Raw genomic sequence first — 17,503 nt, 5'->3', positions numbered from 1 at the left:
GTTAGCCTAACGACCCAACCCCGCGAGCTAGCTGCACAGCCCGCTTCTGTCTAGGTAGCTAGTTAGCAGGCTAATGCTAACACAAGCCTTTTTATTCCTGAGAGAAAACTGACCGGGTTTGTTTCGAGGACCGGGACCGGGTTTGTTTCGAGGACCGGGACCGGGACCGGGTTTGTTTCGAGGACCGGGACCGGGACCGGGTTTGTTTCGAGGACCGGGACCGGGTTTGTCTCGAGGACCGGGACCGGGACCGGGTTTGTCTCGAGGACCGGGACCGGGTTTGTTTCGAGGACCGGGAGCCGCCGACCCGACAGCAGCATGGCGACCCCCCCCGCAGCGATACAGCCCCGCTGGAAGCGCGTCCTGGGCTGGACGGGCCCGGTACCGCGGCCCCGGCACGGACACCGGGCGGTGACCATTAAGGAGCTGATGGTGGTGTTCGGCGGCGGGAACGAGGGCATCGTGGACGAGCTGCACGTCTACAACACAGGTAGCAGCTAACGGTAGCAGCTAACGTTAGCAGCTAACGGTAGCAGCTAACGGTAGCAGCTAACGTTAGCTTCCAGCGGCTGCTACACTCTCAATGCTAAATACAAGCTAGCATTAGCATTAGCTAACGCCGCTAAATAGCCACCATACTTTATTCTGTGTGGTTGAACGGATGCTTGGAGCCCACTGGGGGCCACTGGAGCCCACTGGGGGCCACTGGGCCCACTGGAGCCCACTGGGGGCCACTGGAGCCCACTGGAGCCCACTGGGGCCCACTGGGGGCCACTGGAGCCCACTGGGGGCCACTGGGGCCCACTGGGGCCCACTGGGGGCCACTGGGGCCCACTGGGGGCACTGGAGCCCACTGGGGGCCACTGGAGCCCACTGGGGGCCACTGGGTTAGCTTCTTCTGCTCGTTGAAGCTAGCGCGGTAGCTCCGTAGCTAACGGAGCGGCTAGCTGCCGGAGCTAACGGAGCTAACGGAGCGGCTCTGGCAGCAACAGAGAGAAATGGCGCGTTTTTACTGAAAACATTGGCGACGTCACACAGACACGCCCCCTCCGCTGCAGCAGCAGAGATGATGAAAACAACAACAACAACAACAATAATAATAATAATACTTTATAGTATCATATTGGGAGCAAACTGTAATTTTATGTGTCTCAAGCTCATTATGTTGTTTTTAAATATTTTTTTCTGTTTTCTACATACATTGTTTTTATATATTTTAATGCACACTTTAAAAATATTGTTATTCTTTCTATTTCTTATGTTGTCTTTGTTAGGATAAGATAAGATATTCCTTTATTTGTCCCCCTAAGGACAAATTCAGGTTGACACCGCAGCAATAGGGCAAAGCAGCACAAACACAGAACAAAGAACATCACAATAAAAATATTACTAATATTATTAATATTAGAAGATATAAAACTATAAATTAAAGTATATACACTATGAATTGTTCAAGTAGGACATGGAGTCCAAAATATAAGCAGAAAATTAAACTAAATCGAAACAAAAACTACTAAAGTGGAAATTAAATATAAATAGTGCAAAAGGTTTGTGCATTGTAGGTAGGAGTTTTAAACCAGTCTTTGTCTGCTGGGGTTGGAGGTACTGGCTGCTGTGGTGTTGTGGAGTCTGATGGCTGATGGTGCAAATGAGCCTCCAAACCGCTTCGAGGCTCGGGGCTGGGTCAGTCTGTAGCTGAAAGTGCTCCTGAGCAGCCTGAGCTCAATGTAGAGAGGATGAGAGGGGTTGTCCATGATGGCTTTCAGCTTCCCTCTCATCCTCTTCTCCGTCACAGCCTCCACACTGTCCAGCTCCATCCTCACCACCGAGCTGGCCTTCCTCACCAGCTTGCTAAGTTTGTTGGCACCCCCAGTCCAACTTGATCAATAAAGTATTTATAATTCTGAACTACAAACAACAACAAATGAGATTAATCTAAATCTAAAAAAGACAGAAAGTATGATGTGTCTTACTGAGGTCAGAGTTTAACTGCAGTCCGTTGTACTGAAACTGAACGATGGGGCCAAAAGCAATCATTTACTGTAATTTTAAGATTTTAAATGCTGATCCCAAATTCCCTTAATTAACTGACTTTCTGCACAGTGATTTGCCCGCCATGCTCATATTATGAAAAATAATTCATCATCAGGGAAGAATAAAACAGCTTGAACAGCTGTTTTATATTATAATTTTATTGTGTATAATTAAAACGTAAGCATATGGTGGGCCCCCGTCAGGGTGTCACAGATGTAACTGATAACTGTATTATTACTGAATGGAAGTGAGGGACTAATGGGAGAGTTAGTTTGTGGCAGAGCACAGGTTGATATTGTTATTACTGTGTGTGGTTGAATGAAGTGTATCTGACCAGGTGTGTCCCCACCCCCCGCAGCTACCAACCAGTGGTTCATCCCCGCGGTGCGAGGCGATGTCCCCCCCGGCTGTGCCGCCTACGGCTTCGTGTGTGACGGGACGAGGCTGCTTGTGTTTGGAGGGATGGTGGAGTACGGCAAATACAGCAGCGACCTGTATGAGCTGCAGGTCAGTGATATCACTGCAGGGGGCGGGGCCTCGGGACACTGGTGGCGCCCAGTACTGTCAGATCTGATATATTAGAGGTTACCAGACATTTCTGGGCCATTATTAGAGCGCTTAATGACAATTGAATCAATTAAAAAATCCTATTATAACCCAGATCAGTACTGTGCAGACTCTGGCTCCAAGTGGAGAAAGACGGCAGTGGCTGTATCTGGAATATTCTGCCTCATTAGTACGGAGAAAGTGGAGACGGCCACCTTTGATATGTCGTTGATCCACATAATAGAAACCAGCGTGACACAGAATGAAACCGGCAGCAGCTGATGTGTTCACTTCTGTTCACTCTGGCTTTACATCGTCCACTGCAGCGGTCGCTGGAGCAGCAGTGCACACACTTACCTGTGTACCTACCTGTGGTACACAGCTGGGGGGCACTGACACAGCTGCTGAGGTTGACTGTGTGTTTGGTCTCTGCAGGCGAGTCGTTGGGAGTGGAAACGTCTGAAGGCCAAGGCTCCAAAGAATGGCCCGCCCCCCTGCCCCCGCCTCGGACACAGCTTCTCTCTGATTGGTAGTTCCTGCTACCTGTTCGGAGGGCTGGCCAATGACAGCGAAGACCCAAAGAACAACATCCCCAGGTAGGGAACACCAGACTGTCCTCCATCTAAAGCAGGATTATAGACCTCCAGACTATCCGGTCTCTAATGTCTCTTAATGTCTCTTAATATCTCCTGTCCCCGTCAGGTATCTGAACGACCTGTACTGTCTGGAGCTGCGTCCGGGGTCCAGCGTGGTTGGCTGGGAGATCCCGCTGACGTCAGGTCAGCCACCACCGCCTAGGGAGAGCCACACTGCAGTGGTGGCGAGCGGCCGTGGAGGAAACAGACTCATCATCTACGGAGGGATGAGTGGCTGCAGACTGGGAGACCTGTGGGTGCTGGACATTGGTGAGACACAAGAGTCGATGCGTGACTCTCTTCATCACACATGATACTGAACTGACTTCTGATTGGTTCTTCTTCTGATGACCTCACAGACTCTCTGATGTGGAGTAAACCGGCTCTCAGTGGAACCGCCCCCCTTCCCCGCAGCCTACACTCTGCTACTACCATCAACAACAAGTAATACTACACACAGATACTGCAGATACATGCTGTTAATATGACATTGATACTGAATGTCTCACCCATCTGTCTCTCTGTGCCTGTCTCTCTGTGCCTGTCTCTCTGTCAGGATGTATGTGTTTGGGGGCTGGGTCCCTCTGGTGATGGATGATGTCAAAGTGGCAACTCATGAGAAGGAGTGGAAGTGTACCAACACACTGGCCTGCCTCAACCTGGGTATTACACACCTGTGGCTTCATTCACACTGAGACTCACTGTTCATAAAGTAGGAAGATGTCTACCTGTCTATTTACCTGTCCTTCCACCTGTGTGTGCAGGCACAATGTGCTGGGAGACCGTCCTGATGGACAGTGTGGAGGAGAACGTGCCCAGAGCGCGAGCAGGTCACTGCAGCGTCGCCATCAACTCCAGACTCTACATCTGGAGTGGCAGGGACGGATACAGGAAGGCCTGGAACAACCAGGTGTGCTGCAAGGACCTCTGGTACCTGGAGTCAGGTGAGGACAACTGTTTAATAACACCCAGAGACAGGTGACGACCTCTGATGTTGACCACAGGTGTTACACTTGTCTGTCTGACCCTGTCTCACCTGTCTGTCCTCAGAGCGTCCCTGTGCCCCCTCTCGGGTGCAGCTGGTCCGGGCCAACACATCGTCTCTGGAGGTGAGCTGGGGGCCGTCACAGACTGCAGACACCTACCTGCTGCAGCTGCAGAAGTATGACATTCCCCCCACACCTGCCCCTTGTTCCACCCCCATCGCCACACCTGGGGCCAGCTCCCCCAAAATCCCCACCCCCGTTGCCATGACACCAGCTAACCAGACTGTCCCACTGTCTGGTATCACCCTGGTCCCCTCCCCCACTGCCTCTGTACCTGGAAGTCCACTGGCTGCTGCTGCCAAAGCACCAGGTAGGTTACACACCTGTACAGGCAGACGTACAGGCAGACGTACAGGTAGGTCTGACCTGTTTGCTGTGTCTCTGCAGCTGTTCTGAAGGTGGCAGCAGCTCCAGGTGCAGCAGGCGGAGCCTCCATCGTTACAGTGAGACAGGCCAAGTCCACGGGTGCTGTGACGAACCTGCCTGCAGGTGTCCGTATGGTGGTACCTGCTCAAGCCGCTCAGGGGACGGTAAAGACGTTTCTATGATTCTGAACTCTCTGTGGACATGATCAATAATCATCATAATATATAACATGTGCTCCTTCCTGTCTGCTCTCAGCCAATAGGAAGCAGTCCTCAGATGAGCGGCATGGCAGCGTTGGCGGCGGCAGCTGCAGCAACTCAGAAGATCCCTCCGTCAACGGTGCTGAACGTCCCTGCAGGAGCAACGATTGTAAAGACGGTGGCTGTAAGTCCAGGATCCAACAGCCTGCCAGTCAGAGTGTCTGCTCCTGTTACAATGGTACACACACTGTACTACACACTGTACTACACACTGTACTACACACTGTACACACACTGTACCACACACTGTACCACACACTGTACCACACACTGTACTACACACTGTACACACACACTGTACACACACTGTACCACACACTGTACCACACACTGTACTACACACTGTACACACACACTGTACCACACACTGTACACACACTGTACTACACACTGTACTACACACTGTACACACACTGTACCACACACTGTACCACACACTGTACCACACACTGTACCACACACTGTACTACACACTGTACACACACTGTACCACACACTGTACACACACACTGTACCCACACACTGTACCACACACTGTACACACACACTGTACCACACACTGTACTACACACTGTACACACACTGTACTACACACTGTACTAAATACACACACTGTACACACACTGTACCACACACTGTACACACACGTACACACACTGTACACACACACTGTACCACACACTGTACTACACACTGTACTACACACTGTACACACACTGTACTACACACTGTACACACACTGTACAACACACTGTACCACACACTGTACTACACACTGTACCACACACTGTACTACACACTGTACTACACACTGTACACACACTGTACTACACACGCAGTACGCCCTGCAAGGTATTCTGGGAAATACGTTGCCTTACAGTACAAACATGTTACCCTAGGTTTCTGCCTTTTAACAGGCAGTGTTTCCTTGCCCTTGTCTCCAAGGTCTTGCTCATGGTGGTACTGTTGGGTCTCTGTAATTAATGTTATAAAGAGTTCGGTCTAGACCTGCTCTATTTGAAAAGTGTCCTGAGATAACGTCTGTTTCAATATAAACTTGTTACCGTGGAGACTAATGAAAGACATTACGGTATAAAAACGTCCCCTCTGTGTCTCAGGTGAGTAACCCGGCCACTCGCATGCTAAAGACTGCTGCTGCTCAGGTAGGCGGGGCATCTGTAGTGTCCACCCCAGGGACCCCCAGCCGACCAATCATCACGGTCCACAAATCCGGCACAGTGACGGTCTCCCAGCAGGCTCAGGTGGTCACCACAGTGGTGGGCGGAGTCACAAAGACCATCACTCTGGTTAACAGTCCCCTCAGTGTGGGAGGAGGCGGAGCTCTGGTGAGTGAGTGAATGTGTGTAATGATAATATAACTAATTAAATATATAAAGTAATTTCCCCCTGGGATTATTAAAGTATTTCTGATTCTGATTCTGATTAAAGAAATATAACTGTAAGAAAACATGATGACATCACTGCTGCCTCTCTTTCAGATCGGTAACCTTGGTAACCTGGGCAAGATGGTGTCAGTGGTTCAGACCAAACCTGTTCAGAGTGGAGTGGTTACGGTTCAGGCTGGGAGTAACCCTGTCACACAGCTCCTCCAGGTACAGTACCTGAGATATACTGAGGACCACCCCCCCAATGTGTTAACCCCTGACCGAGACATTAACCCCACCCCCCAAGGTGTTAACACCTGAGACATTAACCCCACCCCCCCTCTCTTTCTGTGTCAGACGAAAGGCGCTCTCCCTGCAGGAACCATCTTGAAGTTGGTGACATCAGCAGACGGTAAACAGACCACCCTCCTCAGCACCGCGCAGGCCGGATCCACATCCACCAAACCCACCATCCTGGGTGTCGCCCCGGGAACCTCCAAACCGGGGGCCACGATCATCAAGACTATCCCAATGTCGGCGCTGCAGGGCGGGGCAGGTACAGGAAAAACACACAGCTGGAATACTGCAGCTTCTTTTTATGTTAAACTGACCCTTCCTAGGCCCCGCCCCTTTTTGCTCTGTGCTCCAATCACAGTTGAGTTGGTCTCAGTCAACTTCCTCCTACTTAGATATGCTATATGCTAGGCTAATCTATGTTGAAAAGATGGTAAAAGATCAAAGTTAGCTAATGTTAGTAAAATGCCTGCTAACTAACGATTGATGTAGTCTCTTTTATCTTTTAACAATCTACAAAGTGTGGTTGTCTTTTCAACATAGATTTGCTTAGCATATAGCATATCTAAGTACAGGAAAGGAGGAAGTTGACTGAGACCTGCTCAACGGTGATTGGAGCACATAGTAAAATGGGGCGTGGCTTATGATGGGTCAGTTGGATGATTGACTGAGTGAAGCTCCACCCCTCACAGGTGCTAACAGTCCAATCACGATCCTGACCACCAAGATGGTGACACCAGGAAGTCCTGGAAAAATCATCACCACCGTCCCGAAAATCACTGCAGCCGGACAGCAGGGGCTCACACAGGTAACACCTCAACCCATCAGGTCACTGGACGTGCAGGAATTACCCATAATACCCCTCTCTGTAGGGTCTAACAGAACTGTATTCTTGTGTTCAGGTGGTGCTGAAAGGAGCTCCGGGGACGCCTGGTACGATCCTCAGGACTGTACCGATGAGCGGAGTCAGGCTGGTGTCACCGGGAGCTGTCGGCATCAAACCTACTGTCACCACGCTGGTCGTCAAGGCAACCACAGGTAAACACTGGTCCCTGGGCTGTAACTCACCTGTTGACGTTCAGTCCGTCAGTCTGACAGGTGTGTCTCTGCAGGTATGTCCAGTCTGGGGATGTCAACAGGAAGTGTCTCCTCCACGGTCGCAGGAGGAGCTGTCGCTGCCGCCAACGCCTCCCTGGCAACACCCATCACCACCCTGGCAACACCCATCACCACCCTGGCAACCATCGCCACGCTGGCCAACCAGGTTGCCACAGCAACCACAGCAGCAGGACCCAAACAGGTAACAAGACTGACGGCTTTCTACTGTAGTAATTTCAGTTCAGTTATCTTTATGATCCCAAATGGGAAACTTGATTCGCAGTCAGGGGCACAAACAAGGAAAACAAAAAACACTTACAACACACAAATGCTTCCTTCACATATAAAATAGAGTAATAAACATAAAAAATACAGTAATAATCATATAATAAACATATAAGATACAGTAATGAACATATAATAAACATAAAAAATACAGTAATAATCATATAATAAACATATAAGATAAGTAATGAACATATAATAAACATAAAAAATACAGTAATAAACATATAAGATACAGTAATGAACATATAATAAACAAAAAATACAGTAATAATCATATAATAAACATATAAGATAAGTAATGAACATATAATAAACATAAAAAATACAGTAATAATCATATAATAAACATATAAGATACAGTAATGAACATATAATAAACATAAAAAATACAGTAATAATCATATAATAAACATATAAGATACAGTAATGAACATATAATAAACATAAAATAAAGTAATAAACATAAGATAAGTAATAAACATGTAATAAACATAAGATACAGTAATGAACCTATAATAAACATAAGATACAGTAATGAACCTATAATAAACATATAAAATACAGTAAAAAACATGATACAGTAATGAACATATAAGATTCAGTAATAAACATAATATACAGTAATAAACATATAAGATATAGTAATAAATACGTAATAAACATAAGATAAGTAATGAAAGTATAATAAACATATAAGATACAGTAATGAACATATAATAAACATAAGATACAGTAATAAACATGTAAGATACAGTAAAAAACTTGTAATAAACATAAGATACAGTAATGAACATAAGATACAGTAATAAACATATAAGATTCAGTAAGCAGTAATGGATGTGCCTGTCCCCATGCTGGACCATCTAAAGGGGACACAGACGCAGGACTGAGGAGAGCCAGTGGAAGAGGAGCTCTCCCCCTCTGAGAAAAAGTCTACATCCAGACCACCAAGGTTACAGCTAGATTAAATCACAAACAGTTCCTCAGCTCAGACATGTGGCTGAATACGGTTGGATGCAGATGAGTGACAGGACCTTTTTAGGTGTAAAGTGATCAAAGCATCCTCTACTCTCATCCCAGCCGTAACTGCAGGGGGAGGGGGGTCCAGTTGGTTGACCAGCCTTTCAAATGACTTCAGACCAGTGAAGTCAGTGCCACTGGTCTGAAGTCTTTTAGCTCCTTGGGGGTTCTGCTCTCAGCTGCTGGGACAGTGGTAATACTGTAGTTCTGTCTCTGCACTGTAGTACTTCACTGTGTCTCTGTACAGTACTACAGTACTGTGGCGTTGTACCTTTAGTACTGTACTAATACTTTAGTTTTGTGTCTATAGGTGACTCTGATCACAACTCCAAGCGGTGCCGAGGCTCAGCCGCTGGTCCAGGATTTGCCTGTCTCCATCATGGCTTCTCCTACTTCAGAAGAACCTGGAAGTACTACAACTACTACTACTACTGCAGGGGGAGAGGCTGGGGACACCTCAGCTGCCACAGGTACACAATATGCTACTACTACTATTACTACTACTACTACTACTACTATTCCTATTACTACTATTCCTATTACTACTATTCAATTCAATTCAGTTTTATTTGTATAGGGCCAATTCATAACAGAAGTTATCTCAGGACACTTTTCAAATAGAGCAGGTCTAGACCGAACTCTTTAAAACATTAATTACAGAGACCCAACAGTACCACCATGAGCAAGACCTTGGAGACAAGGGCAAGGAAAAACTGCCTGTTAAAAGGCAGAAACCTAGGACAGATCCTTCGGCTCTAGGTGGGTGGTCGTCTGTCTCGACCAGTTGGGGTGAGAGAGAGAGAGAGAGAGAGAGAGACAGACAGACAGACAGACAGACAGGTGCACAGCAACAACAGTATTGGCAATGGCAATCTAGCAGGACCATGGCAGGAGGCTCCACCAGGATCCATGAGAACCTGCGAGACAAGAAAGCACAAGAACTCCGGGGAAGAAGTGAAGTTAGTAACATGCATTAATGGAACATGAATGAGTGCAGAAAGAGAGAGGAAGGGAGGAGCTCAGTGCACCATGGGAAATCCCCCGATAGTCTAGGCCTATAGCAGCATAACTAAGGGATGGTTCAGGACTCACCTGATCCAGCCCTAACTATAAGCTTTATCAAAGAGGAATGTCTTAAGCCTACTCTTGAATGTGGTGAGGGTGTCTGCCTCCCGAACCGCAACTGGAAGCTGGTTCCACAGGAGAGGAGCTTGGTAACTGAAGGCTCTGGCTCCTGTTCTACTTTTAGAGACTATAGGAACCACAAGTAGCCCAGCATTCAGAGAACGTAGTGTTCTAGAGGGGTAATAGGGTACTATGAGCTCTTTAAGATATGAAGGGGCCTGACCATGAAGAGCTTTATAGGTGAGGAGGAGGATTTTAAATTATATTCTACATTTTACAGGGAGCCAGTGCAGAGTAGCTAGTACAGGAGAGATGTGATCTCTTTTTCTAGTTCCTGTCAGTACTCGTGCTGCAGCGTTCTGAATTAATTGGAGCGTTTTAATGGACTTATTGGGGCAACCTGATAATAAAGAGTTGCAGTAATCCAGCCTTGAAGTAACAAATGCATGGATTAGTTTTTCTGCATCTGTCTGTGATAGGATGTGTCTAATCTTTGTAATATTACGTAAATGAAAGAAGGCAGTCCTAGAGGTCTGCTTTATGTGGGAGTTAAAAGACAAATCCTGATCAAAGATAACTTAAGTAACTTAAGATAACTAAAGTTATATACTACTACTACTATTACTACTACTAGTACTGCTATTACTACTACTATTACTATTACTTCTACTATTACTACTGCTACTACTTTTACTACTACTGTTACAGTAACAGTTACTTTTACTACAGTACTGCTGCCACAGTGCAGTAAACCATTGTAGAGGTGTGTTGATGATGTCACTGATGATGTCGCAGTGATGGTGGTTTGCTCCAACCCACCCTGTGAGACACACGACACGGGAACAACCAACACCGCCTCTGTCTCCACGGCAACTATGGGTGGTAGTGACAGAGTGTGCTCCAACCCACCCTGTGAGACACACGAGACTGGAACCACCAACACCGCCACCACAGCTGGAGCTGGAGGGCTCAGACAGGTGAGAGAACACCTGCCTGCAGACAGGTGTACGCTGATGATCAGTGATTGCTTAAACCTGTGTGGAGACTGACCTCTGAGTGTTTGTTCCTCCAGGTGTGTTCGAACCCGCCGTGTGAGACCCATGAGACCGGAACCACCAACACCACCACCACAGCTACAGGTAACCTGCCGACTCACCTGGAGAGTTAAAACGTGTAAAGCAGGAACATCGTCAATAAGACATCAAATGTTTGCGTCTAACAGGAGATTGTGACATCACTTCCTGTCCTCTGTTTCTCCAGCTCAGCAGGGTGGAGACGGTCCTCAGGGAGAATCCACAGAACCCTCCTCCTCCTCTGACCCCGCCTCCTCCACAGCCAGTCAGAGCAGAGCTGTTACCACAGTGACACAGGCCACGCCCACCCCCGGACCCTCCGTACCTGTAAGTCACACGTCATCGTCATCGTCATCGTCGTGACGTCCCATGATAACATCTTTGTGTGTGTGTGTGTGTGTGTGTGTGTGTGTGTGTGTGTGTGTGTGTGTGTGTGTGTGTGTGTGTGTGTGTGTGTGTGTGTGTGCGTGCAGGAGATCTCCTCATTGCTAGGAGAGGGCAGGATGGAGTCCTCGGAAGCTGTTGCCATGGCGGCAGCAGTGGAGCGGGAGGAGCCTATGCAGACGGACAGCCATCAATCAGGGGATGTGATGTCATCGGCGGGCGCAGTGTTACAGGTTCATGTGGAGGGCAGCGAGGCCTCAGACAGCGGTCTCCCTCAAGAGCTGATGTCATCAGAAGGGGACGGAAGTGACATGGTTTCCGGTGCGACCACTCTGATGGTGACAGGACTGACCGTGGATCAGCTGGCTGTTACCGCAGCAACAGAGGAGGCAGTTCCAACAATACAGGCAGCGGCACACATGGGTAAGATACACAGCTAACACGCTAACGTCAGGCTAACACGCATGAAGCTAACGCCAGGCTACGCGCCAGATTAAGGTGTTTGTGTGTGTGTGGCAATTTCTTTAATAAAGTATGCAAAGTATGATCTTGTCTTTCTGTAAGGTTTTATTCAAGTCATCCATGAATGGTCTCAACGCCACCGTCACACACTCTCGTATGTGAAAGTCTGAAAGAGCCCCGATTGGAAGAAGCAGTATGGTTTTATCCCTGTTGGAGCGTCGCTCTAACACAGTTACACATTCCTGAGTTACAGTAAACAGACTGATAGTGTGGTGAGATGATCATGTCCTTCTTAGTGAAGTCTCAACATCCCGCTGTTTACCTGGACATAGAGTGTAGGTAGAAACAGGGTTAAAGGTTGTATGCATATAATATCCTCTTTAACAGTTGCATATGGTTTTACAATGACCAGGTCAAAGGTTGTATAGGTTCTTAAAAACTGCCATCACACTCCTCCCTTTGAACATTTTTTATGCTCACAAAATATTTTTTAAGAACTAAACAAACAGTCAAAACATCCATGGATGATGGAAAAATCAATCGAGTTTTTAATCATTAGCAGTGATTTTGGTTATGTATGATAAATTTATGTGATATAATCATGAGTGATTTTACAAAGATAGGAAAAAAAGGAATATAAATAAGAAAAAATCTGATTACACTTCATCCAAATCTTAAACAATGTAATCTATTCTAAAGATGTGGAGAATTCGCACATACTAGCAAATATTTAACCACAGTGATAATTAGAGCTTTAGTGTAAGGGATTATACAACATCTCAAAGTATTAAACAGTACAAAGATAGTGATCAAAGGTCTCAACACTTTTTGCAGTGTATTCTAAAATTCGCCCGTGGTCAGTCAGGCACATATTCTCCATCCTTCTGGAGCCCGACAGTCCTTACTTTCCTCTTCATGCAGGAAGTCATTATGGTGAGAAACATCATTAGTCATCAGTGTTTCCTCTATGTTGATTTTGGAGCAGTGGCCCGCCACTGTTAAATTTCTGCCATTAGAAATGGGGCAGACGCACAATGTAGTCCCGGTTGCCTTTTAAATGATCCTGCCGACATAATGCACCCCCGTTGGCTGCCGCTCACAGTGCAGTTTAACAACAAGTAGAACTATTCAGAGGTTATTGGGGCTGTCCAGTTTAACTCCACATACTGTTGTGTTGATGTAGCTTATTGTCAAGACGTTCGCTTTCTTCCAAGTCGACTGTTAAACTAACAGCTCCACCAAAAACGTCACTGCGGTGGGTCCGTTTTAATTGGACAACAGGGATGCTGGTAGCACCTCCCTTTTTGCCCTATTGTTTGGCTTTCCTGATTTTGATGCACGCTTGATGTTCATCTTAGTTCTGGGAGTCTGCAGTGGCTGCTATGGATCCAAGTTGCTCTCTTAGGGACCTTTACTGCTGTTCTCATTGTGAGGAGTAACTTCATCACAATCCCGTCGCCTGGTGTTGGTCGTAGAATTTTCCTCAGCAGCCTTTGGTATGGCTTCTTTCAGCTGCTTGTGGAGATAAGCACAGGGAACATGTTTGCACAATAACGCAGCATTTCATCTTCCCATTGACCGGTGTCAGGGAGTTCTTTACTTTTAACAGGACCAATCCCAGTGTTTAGTGGTCTCCCAAATAGGATTTCAAATGGACCACTTCTGTTCCTTACTCTGGCACTTGGACTGCGCTCTTCTGGACTGAGGCTTCTGATGTTGTTCCTGGGATCTGTTGGAGCCACTCCCCCAGTTTGGGAGTCACTGCCCCGAGAGCTCCTACTACCACGGGGATTACGCTCGCCTTGATCTTCCACATCTGCTCCAGCTGTTCTTTCAACCCTTGGTACTTTTCAACCTTTTCGTGTTCCTTCTTTCTGATGTTGGCGTCTGCTGGTATGGCCACATCTATCACCACCGCCTTCTTCTGCTCCTTGTCTACCACCACTATATCTGGTTGGTTGGCCAGGACCTGTTTGTCAGTCTGGAAGCTGAAGTCCCTCAGCACCTTGGCCCTGTTGTTCTCAGCCACCTTCTGTGGTGTGGCCCATTGGGATGGCCTGTTCTTGTGCTGCCATGATCAGTGCCTCTGTGCTGTCTCTGAGTCCAGCCTTTTCCAGCCATTGGTAGGCCTTCTCGATATCAGCCACTTCTTCAATTTGGCGGTGGTACCTGCCATGTAGGGGCTTGTCCCTCCAGGTTTTCTGCTCCTCTTCCTCCGCACTCTTATCGGGTTTCTGTTGCCTGAGACATTCACTTAGCAGTTCATCCTTTGTGGCCATTTTTCTGATGTACTCTTGGATTTTTGATGTTTCATCCTGGATAGCGGCCTTGATGCTCACTAGTCCTCGGCCTCCCTCTTTCCGCTTAGCGTACAGTCTCAGGGTGCTGGATTTGGGGTGAAACCCTCCGTGCATGGTGAGGAGCTTTCTTGTCTTGATATCTGTGGCTTCTATCTCCTCCTTTGGCGAGCTTATGATCCCAGCAGGGTATCTGATGACTGGTAGTGCGTACATGTTCAATTCAATTCAATTCAATTTTATTTGTATAGCGCCAATTCATAACAGAAGTTATCTCAGGACACTTTTCAAATAGAGCAGGTCTAGACCGAACTCTTTAACATTAATTACAGAGACCCAACAGTACCACCATGAGCAAGCACTTGGCGACAAGGGCAAGGAAAAACTGCCTGTTAAAAGGCAGAAACCTAGGACAGATCCTCCGGCTCTAGGTGGGTGGTCGTCTGTCTCGACCAGTTGGGGTGAGAGAGAGAGAGAGAGAGAGAGAGAGCGAGAGACAGACAGACAGGTGCACAGCAACAACAGTATTGGCAATGGCAGTCAAGCAGGACCATGGCAGGAGGCTCCACCAGGATCCATGAGAACCTGCGAGACGAGAAAGCACAAGAACTCCGGGGAAGAAGTGGAGTTAGTAACATGCATTAAAGGGACATGAATGAGTGCAGAAAGAGAGAGGAAGAGAGTAGCTCAGTGCACCATGGGAAATCCCCCGATAGTCTAGGCCTATAGCAGCATGACTAAGGGATGGTTCAGGACTCACCTGATCCAGCCCTAACTATAAGCTTTATCAAAGAGGAATGTCTTAAGCCTACTCTTGAATGTGGTGAGGGTGTCTGCCTCCCGAACCACAACTGGAAGCTGGTTCCACAGGAGAGGAGCTTGGTAACTGAAGGCTCTGGCTCCTGTTCTACTTTTAGAGACTATAGGAACCACAAGTAGCCCAGCATTCAGAGAACGTAGTGTTCTAGTGGGGTAATAGGGTACTATGAGCTCTTTAAGATATGAAGGGGCCTGACCATGAAGAGCTTTATAGGTGAGGAGGAGGATTTTAAATTCAATTCTACATTTTACAGGGAGCCAATGCAGAGAAGCTAGTACAGGAGAGATGTGATCTCTTTTTCTAGTTCCTGTCAGTACTCGTGCTGCAGCGTTCTGAATTAATTGGAGCGTTTTAATGGACTTATTGGGGCAACCTGATAATAAAGAGTTGCAGTAATCCAGCCTTGAAGTAACAAATGCATGGATTAGTTTTTCTGCATCTGTCTGTGATAGGATGTGTCTAATTTTTGTAATATTACGTAAATGAAAGAAGGCAGTCCTAGAGGTCTGCTTCATGTGGGAGTTAAATGACAAATCCTGATCAAAGATAACTCCAAGATTCCTGACAGTGGTGCTAGAGGCCAAGTTAATGCCATCTAGAGTGACTATATCTTTAGACAATGAGTCTCTAAGGTTTTTGGGGCCAAGAACAAGAATTTTGTTTTTTTCTGAGTTTAACATCAGAAAATTGCAGGTCATCCAGGATTTTATGTCCTTAAGACATGTTTGTAATTTAGATAATTGATTAATTTCATCGGGCTTGATCGATAAATATAACTGCGTATCATCTGCATAACAGTGAAAGTTAATGGAGTGATTCCTAATAATGTTGCCTAAAGGGAGCATATATAAAGTAAATAGTATTGGTCCAAGTACAGAACCTTGTGGAACTCCATGATTAACTTTAGTATTTATGGAGGATTCATCGTTAACATGTACAAACTGAGAACGATCTGATAAATATGACTTAAACCAGGTTAGTGCGGTTCCTTTAATGCCAATTTGATGCTCAAGTCTCTGTAAAAGAATATTATGGTCAATGGTGTCAAATGCAGCACTAAGATCTAATAATACAAGTACAGAGACAAGTCCATTGTCAGAAGCAATCAGAAGGTCATTATTAACTTTAACCAGAGCTGTCTCTGTGCTGTGATGAACTCTAAATCCTGACTGAAAATCCTCAAATAAACTATTGTTATGTAGAAAGTCACACAACTCTTTGGCGACTACTTTCTCCAGAATCTTAGAGAGGAAGGGGAGGTTAGAAATCGGTCTATAGTTGGCTAAAACCCCTGGGTCAAGAGTAGGCTTTTTAAGAAGGGGTTTAATTACAGCTACTTTAAAGGACTGTGGTACATATCCTGATAATAAAGAAAGATTAATCATATCCAGTAAAGAAGTGCCAATTAAGGGAACAACTTCTTTAAGCAGCCTAGTTGGGATCGGGTCTAATAGACAGGTTGATGGCTTCGATGAAGAAATGATTGAAGTTAACTGATGAAGATCGATAGCAGAAAAACAGTCTAAATATACATCTAAGTTTACATTGACAGAAGTCCCTGAACTTGGAGAGCCACTGATAACCGTTGATGGCAGTTGGTGATTAATTTTTTCTCTAATAGTAATAATTTTATTATAGAAGAAGCTCATGAAGTCATTGCTACTTAAGTTTATGGGGATATGTGGCTCGATAGAGCTGTGACTCTCTGTCAGCCTGGCTACAGTGCTGAAGAGGAACCTAGGGTTGTTCTTATTTTCTTCTATTAGTGCTGAGTAATAGGCTCCTCTGGCATTACGGAGGGCCTTTCTATAAATCTTAAGATCATCTTGCCAATTTGAGCGATATTCTGATAATTTGGAAGAGCGCCATTTCCTTTCAGATTTCCTAGCTATTTGCTTTAACTGGCGGGTTTGGTGGTTATACCAAGGTGCTAGTCTCCTATGTTTTAATAATTTCCTTTTTATAGGAGCGATAGAGTCTAATGTTGATCTTAGTGAGCCTGTAGCACTATCGACAAGATTATCAATTTCAGAGGGACTAAAGTTGTTATAGGACTCTGTTAAATTCAGACATGGCATTGAATTAAACACTGAAGGAATCTCCTCCTTAAATTTAGCTACAGCACTGTCAGATAGACATCTGCTGTAGGAAGTTTTGCCTAATGGCTTATAATCTAATAGTATGAATTCAAAAGTTACTAAATAATGGTCAGATAGGAAAGGATTATGTGGGAAGACTATTAAATGTTCAATATCAATGCCATATGATAAAACAAGGTCAAGAGTGTGATTAAAACAATGAGTTGGTTTATTCACACTCTGACAGAAGCCAATTGAGTCTATTAATGATATAAATGCGTTACTAAGGCTG

General features: G+C 46.1%; 1 protein-coding gene and 1 long non-coding RNA gene across 35 annotated transcripts in view; one reads left to right on the top strand and one right to left on the bottom strand.

The window, feature by feature from the left end:
* The window catches only part of hcfc1b (host cell factor C1b), a 29,179-nt gene continuing 11,676 nt past the window's right edge, over positions 1-17,503 (top strand). For 32 of the 34 annotated variants that reach the window (XR_007887843.1, XR_007887832.1, XR_007887841.1 and 29 more), the window contains exons 1-21: positions 2-490; positions 2,393-2,541; positions 3,016-3,176; positions 3,283-3,485; positions 3,575-3,659; positions 3,772-3,878; positions 3,980-4,159; positions 4,266-4,571; positions 4,649-4,791; positions 4,883-5,065; positions 6,006-6,233; positions 6,387-6,500; positions 6,630-6,828; positions 7,259-7,374; positions 7,469-7,604; positions 7,679-7,866; positions 9,283-9,442; positions 10,893-11,074; positions 11,170-11,236; positions 11,358-11,497; positions 11,644-11,977. Coding sequence is in view for 1 of the 34 variants with exons in the window: in XM_051426675.1 (XP_051282635.1) it covers positions 319-490; positions 2,393-2,541; positions 3,016-3,176; positions 3,283-3,485; positions 3,575-3,659; positions 3,772-3,878; positions 3,980-4,159; positions 4,266-4,571; positions 4,649-4,791; positions 4,883-5,065; positions 6,006-6,233; positions 6,387-6,500; positions 6,630-6,828; positions 7,259-7,374; positions 7,469-7,604; positions 7,679-7,866; positions 9,283-9,442; positions 10,893-11,074; positions 11,170-11,236; positions 11,358-11,497; positions 11,644-11,977 (3,553 nt within the window). In the remaining 33 variants the exon portion in view is untranslated. Of the gene's footprint in view, positions 491-2,392; positions 2,542-3,015; positions 3,177-3,282; positions 3,486-3,574; positions 3,660-3,771; positions 3,879-3,979; positions 4,160-4,265; positions 4,572-4,648; positions 4,792-4,882; positions 5,066-6,005; positions 6,234-6,386; positions 6,501-6,629; positions 6,829-7,258; positions 7,375-7,468; positions 7,605-7,678; positions 7,867-9,282; positions 9,443-10,892; positions 11,075-11,169; positions 11,237-11,357; positions 11,498-11,643; positions 11,978-17,503 lie in introns of all 34 variants that reach the window. The other 2 variants (XR_007887848.1, XR_007887853.1) reach the window with 2 other exon arrangements.
* On the bottom strand, positions 9,521-15,877 carry LOC127378135 (uncharacterized). Its single transcript, XR_007887860.1, has 2 exons — positions 14,899-15,877; positions 9,521-9,889 (listed from the first exon to the last, which is right to left on the bottom strand). It is a non-coding gene; the product is annotated as an uncharacterized LOC127378135 (long non-coding RNA).

The sequence above is a fragment of the Dicentrarchus labrax genome, unplaced genomic scaffold (genome assembly GCF_905237075.1).
Source record: "Dicentrarchus labrax unplaced genomic scaffold, dlabrax2021, whole genome shotgun sequence".
In the NCBI taxonomy this organism is placed as follows: domain Eukaryota; kingdom Metazoa; phylum Chordata; class Actinopteri; family Moronidae; genus Dicentrarchus; species Dicentrarchus labrax.
This window is presented reverse-complemented; position numbering and strand designations above follow the sequence as displayed.